The sequence below is a fragment of the Orbicella franksi genome, chromosome 3 (genome assembly GCF_964199315.1).
Source record: "Orbicella franksi chromosome 3, jaOrbFran1.1, whole genome shotgun sequence".
In the NCBI taxonomy this organism is placed as follows: domain Eukaryota; kingdom Metazoa; phylum Cnidaria; class Anthozoa; order Scleractinia; family Merulinidae; genus Orbicella; species Orbicella franksi.
Genome location: NC_138147.1, coordinates 24565678 through 24571355, shown reverse-complemented (window position 1 = coordinate 24571355; position 5678 = coordinate 24565678). Strand labels below are relative to the sequence as shown.

The window sequence follows — 5678 nt, the reverse complement described above, 5'->3', positions numbered from 1 at the left end:
AAATTCTGCAATTCCCTTTTTCCGCCTTTTCATAACGGGGTACTCCGCCTTTCGGGGATTTAAAGAAATAGATTTTATTTGCCACCAAATAAAAGCGTTTATGGCTTCTACCCACGCCCCTGGTGTTACTTTAAACACAGTGTTAATTTTCAACCAGGAGTTTAAGATAACGAAGAAAGGCTGGGAGTACTGAAAGGCCGAACTAAATGGGGACGGGGTCACCAAGCACAAACTTAATTGAGCAATAATCGCAAGACCATCACAAGACAATCTTGTGACTTCGATGACAATGGCGAATTTATTTGTAATAGTCACGAGTTTCACTGGAAAATAACTTAGCCTCCCTTTCAGCGATCGGTAGAAGACGTGGCATGTTTCTCGAGTTCGTCCTCTTTGTCTCCAGACCTGACACACTCAGCGAGTTCGACCCTCCTCCTCCCTTCCTCCACCTCATTTATATTATGTATTTGTGATATAGGTACTTCTCCTTTTTTCTCCTGCCCTCACCTTTGCAAGAGCTTAACAAATAATAATTCGTTCATATTGTATTTTATATTAGTTTTAATCAATAAATCGGCCATTCTGCGTGGCCAAAATTTATCCTAACAACGACTTGTCTGGTTTCGATTTCTTTAAGCGCTCTAGCAGAAAAAGCTCGACTGTTGACCTAGAAAATTTCACATAGGTGCAGCTTCATAGTTATAATTTTGGAAACAAGGGAAGAAGACATAAAAATGCATTTCACACTCGCGAAACATCAGGACAAAAATTGTGGGCTATAAACACGCACACGTTTTATTTAGCTTCATCTGCGAGTGCAACGAATGTTTTTCGCCATAAGATAAACAATATAAATTATCAAATAATACAATAGAGTAAAATATTTATTTACAAAACCGTTCATATCATGTAAAAATATGCCGTCAAGAAAAATGAATACAATTCTTTTTACCTGGACTTAAATCGATATTCTTCTTATCTCTCTTAATGAAGCAGAGAAAATTCAATTTGTTCAATAATTTAAATACATGAACTATTTTCTTTCAGTCTGCTTTTTACTCAGTTAATGATAAATGTGTCAATTAAATTTCGCACAGCGAAATTTCGTTTTTTCAAGGCCGGTATTGAGAACAATAGGAACCGTGAAGACGACTAGTAAAATGTGCTTGAAAGTAAGCATACAATTGCACTGAGACATAGAGAACCTAATGTTCCGCCTAATGTAAGTCCGCCAGACGAAAACAACTGGTCCATCTCGAGACCTTGTAGTCTGTCTTTTTCTACATCGTCGATTGCATTTTCAAATTCCTCAACTACTTTCTCAGAGTCTTTGTCATCAAAGTCTTCCACATATGTGTCGTCACCGTCCATGTCTGCAGTATTATCTCCGTCACTTTCATCGCCGTCCTCGCCGCTCTCTTCATTTTCATCTTCACTATCTTCTTCCGACTCCTCGCCACTTTCATCACTATCGCCATTGTCATTTTTATCGTCATTCTCTTCGTGGGACTCTTCGCCGCTTCCATCGTTATTTCCGTCACTGTTGTCATCTCCCGAATCCTCGTCATTATCTCCATCATCTTCAGTCTCGCTGTCATCTCCATCACTACTATCATCATCAGGTTCATCGTCATTTCCATCACCATCATCATCTCTAGACTCACCACTTTCATCGTCATCTTCATCACTGTTGTCAACACCAGGCTTATCGCCATCTCCATCACTGTTCTCATCACCAGGCTCATCGACATCTCCATCACCGCTGTCATCACCAGGCTCATCGTTATCCTCGCCACCGTCATCATCACCGGGCTCATCGTCATCTCCATCAACGCTGTCATCATCAGGCTCATTGTCATCTCCATCACCGCTGTCATCATCAGGCTCGTCGTCATCTCCATCAATGCTATCATCATCAGGCTCATCGTTATTCTCACCACCGTCATCATCACCGGGCTCATCGTCATCTCCATCACCGCCATCATCGTCAGGCTCATCGTCATCTCCATCACCGCTGTCATCATCAAGCTCATCGTCATCTCCATCAACGCTGTCATCATCAGGCTCATTGTCATCTCCATCACCGCTGTCATCATCAGGCTCATTGTCATCTCCATCACCGCTATCATCATCAGGCTCATCGTTATTCTCACCACCGTCATCATCATCGGACTCATCGTCATCTCCATCACCGCTATCATCATCAGGCTCATTGTCATCTCCATCAACGCTGTCATCATCAGGTTCATTGTCATCTCCATCACCGCTGTCATCATCAGGTTCATTGTCATCTCCATCACCGCTGTCATCATCAGGCTCCTCGTCATCTCCATCACCGCTATCATCATCAGGCTTATCGTTATCTTCGTCATCGTCATCATCACCAGTCTCGTCGTCATCTCCATCACCGCTATCATCATCAAGCTCATCGTCATCTCCATCAGCGCTGTCATCATCAGGCTCATCGTCATCTCCATCACCGCTGTCATCATCAGGCTCATCGTCATCTCCATCACCGCTGTCATCACCAGGCTCATCATCATCTTCGCCGCCGTCATCATCTCCATCACCGCTGTCATTATCAGGTTCGTCGGTATTTTCATCACCGTTATCATCTTCAGCACTTTCATCTTCACCTCCATCACCACTGTCATCATCAGGCTCATCGCCATCGCCATCACCACTGTCTTCATCAGGCTTATCGTTATTTTCACCACCGTCATCATCTCCAGACTCCTCACCACTTTCATCTCCATCTCCATCGCCGCTGTCATCTCCAGAATCATCGCTATTGTCAACATCGTCGTCATCTCCAGAGTCCTCATTGCTTTCACCTTCTTCACCATCACCACTGTCATCATTAGGCTCCTCTTTATTTTCATCATCGTCATCATCTCCAGAATCGCCACCACTGTCATCGTCATTTTTATCACTACTGTCATCTCCAGGCTCATCGCCTTTCTCGTCATCGTCATCATCTCCAGACTCGTCACCACTTTCATCTCCATCTGCATCACCAGGCTCATCATCATTTTTATCACCGTCATCATCTCCAGGCTCCTCGCCACTCTCAACGTCATTTTCATCGTCGCTGTTATCCGCAGACTCTTCGCCTCTTTCATCTTCATCTCCATCACCGCTGTCATCTCCGGAGTCTTCACTAGTTTCGTCATCCTCAATTACCTTGTCATTTGCATTATCTGAATATGAAATAGTGCCAATTTACTCGCAGAAATATGGAATCGCATTTAAATAGCTCATGCAGTTAATAACTTAATATTTTGATTCCCGAAGATCCAATGGAATGTCTTTGTGGATTCGGGTAGAGTATAGCGTTGACTGTTTTCGCTTTGGATCTGTACAAAACAATTAACCACAGTCCGCCCCAAAACTTGACGATTTTCATATATTAAGCGTAATTGGAAATATCTTAGGCTACTTAACGATCTAGGTAAAATAAGTAAATGCTAGAAATTTTATTCAATTCAATTATACTGCCCTACGGATGGAAAATGTTTTGTGCGGTTAGGAAACTTTCTTTTAGTAGTTGTTTAAAATATGTTATCAAAATATCAAAAGTGTAAAAAGAATGGATGGGGAAGGTATATAATATTTTATCTGGATTGAAAACCTCGCATCGAAGAGTCAGTGGCAAATTTAAGTGACCGCCCTAGAATATTGGCACCAAAGGAGTTACTACGTGGAGTAGAAACATGCTATATCGAAAACATTTTTTGCAGGCAGGGGTTTTTCGGCTCCAATCCTTATTGATATTTTTGTTTTTGTCTCGGAGAAATCGGCAACAGCTTTTACTCATGACACTAAAAGATAAAACCAGTCAGTTTGAATATCTCACCATCAACGTCGTCTCCACTTTCATCTTCTACACTTTCCTCCTCGGTACTTCCGTCATCACTGCCACTTCCACCACTTTCATCTTCGCCACTGCCACTTTCGTCCATGACATCTTTGAAAAATAAAACGTTTAGTGGTGTCAAAGTTGAACCGGAATAGTGAATTGTGCAAGGCGTTTTGATCTAGGACATTTGAATAATGCGGCAACGTTGAAGTTAACTTATACGGCCATAGTGAAAACAATATCTTAAAACTTTACTCTTAGCAATCAAGTCAGCTCTTATTTAAACAAACGAAAATTATGGCCAACCAAATTTGGAAGTGAAAGTTGTTTCAAACGCTAGTCAGTTAACAAAATCTAAACTATCAATAAAGTGATTGTACTAATAACTTGTGAGGAAAGAAATAATGCGGTATTTAAGTCATAATCCTGTTGTATATATTCATTTCATTTCAAACAAAATATATTTAAATCTATCAAAGAAATACGTTAAGCTCAGCTACGACATGAGGCACACTCTGTTTTCTTTAATAAATTTTGTTCAGATCCAAAATAATCACATGCCAGTCTCAAATCAAGCTCACGTTTTCGACTTGTAGTCAGAAACCGAAATTTAAAGGATACAAAAGAAATAATACATATATTAACATCTTACCATTTTGCATAGGTAAAGGTAAACTCCAGAGTGGTGTGAACAAAGCCACAAGACAAAGAATAAGCAAGACTTTGGAGGCCATAAATATATCTTCTGCTCTTCAATGTTCCCTGTGCAAGTCTACCTGGTTAATGATTTCGTACGCGTTTACATTAGCGCTTATATGTTTCTTGAGTTAGAGGCAAAATGCTGATATTTCTCTGGTACTTGAGATATTGCAATGTTTGTTAAAGAAGGCGGAGGAATATTGTCAAACATTTAAGCAGAAGAGAATCTAAGATATCGCGAAACTGATTTAGAAACACTTAGACCGCATTTACTAAGAAAAGAAATAAAAAAAAGTTAATACCTTGGATTAATTGTGACGCAGTTCCCTAATCTCAAATATAGTAAAACTTGACGAAGATCAAAGTTGTTTCCTTGGCAAGACGTTTTCCCAATATTCGCCTACTCTTTATTGTTTCCATAGCAAAACTTGTGTACACAGCAAAGCTATCTTTTAAATATAATATAGCACACGTTGTTAAAATACCTTTTCTTTGCGGCAGTTTCAATTACCTAGTGTTATCTTTTGCACTCATTGGATTTTACTAGCACTCACGCTATCTATTCTGTTCGTAGCTCGAGTAAGTAACGCTGAAATGAATTGAAATATTTCTTATCAGTAACACCCATAAAAAGGTCATGCCAAAGATAGTTCAAAATATGACTATACTGAATCTTCTGCCCACGTAACACGTCACTATTCAGCATTTTTCGTAGACACCGAAACAGCATCTAACACCTTTCTTAATTTAATTGTTAAGGACTATTTTAATAACAATATCCTTCTAAAATAAATTTTTGATATTCAGCGAGTACCGCGGCCAATAGCATTAACGATTCACACGCATCCGGTTTTAGAAGGGCCCGCCGGCCCATTAATAATATTTTTGATTTTGCGGCTTTGTATCCAAGGGAAGACTCACCATGGATATGTTCAACACTTCCTTTCAATGTATATTGTTTGTTTTGGTGTTGCTAGGTGAATACATGACAATAACAAAATGACTAATTTCCGTATTTTATCAAAAATGAAGGTAAGCATTTGCTTTTCACCGTTACCAGAACCTACCTTCGAACAAAAAATGCCTGAAAAAATCAAAATAACACTCTTTAAATATATTT

The 5678-nt window shown here is 39.8% G+C and overlaps 1 protein-coding gene across 1 annotated transcript; it reads right to left on the bottom strand.

Annotated features, from left to right (window-relative positions):
• Positions 1–608: 608 nt before the first annotated feature.
• On the bottom strand, positions 609–4983 carry LOC145482786 (uncharacterized). Its single transcript, XM_081461420.1, has 3 exons — positions 4512–4983; positions 3857–3967; positions 609–3200 (listed from the first exon to the last, which is right to left on the bottom strand). Exons 1-3 carry the CDS (start codon positions 4591–4593, stop codon positions 1153–1155), a joined length of 2241 nt encoding a protein of 746 aa, XP_081317546.1. The 5' UTR covers positions 4594–4983; the 3' UTR covers positions 609–1152.
• Between the last annotated feature and the right edge of the window lie 695 nt (positions 4984–5678).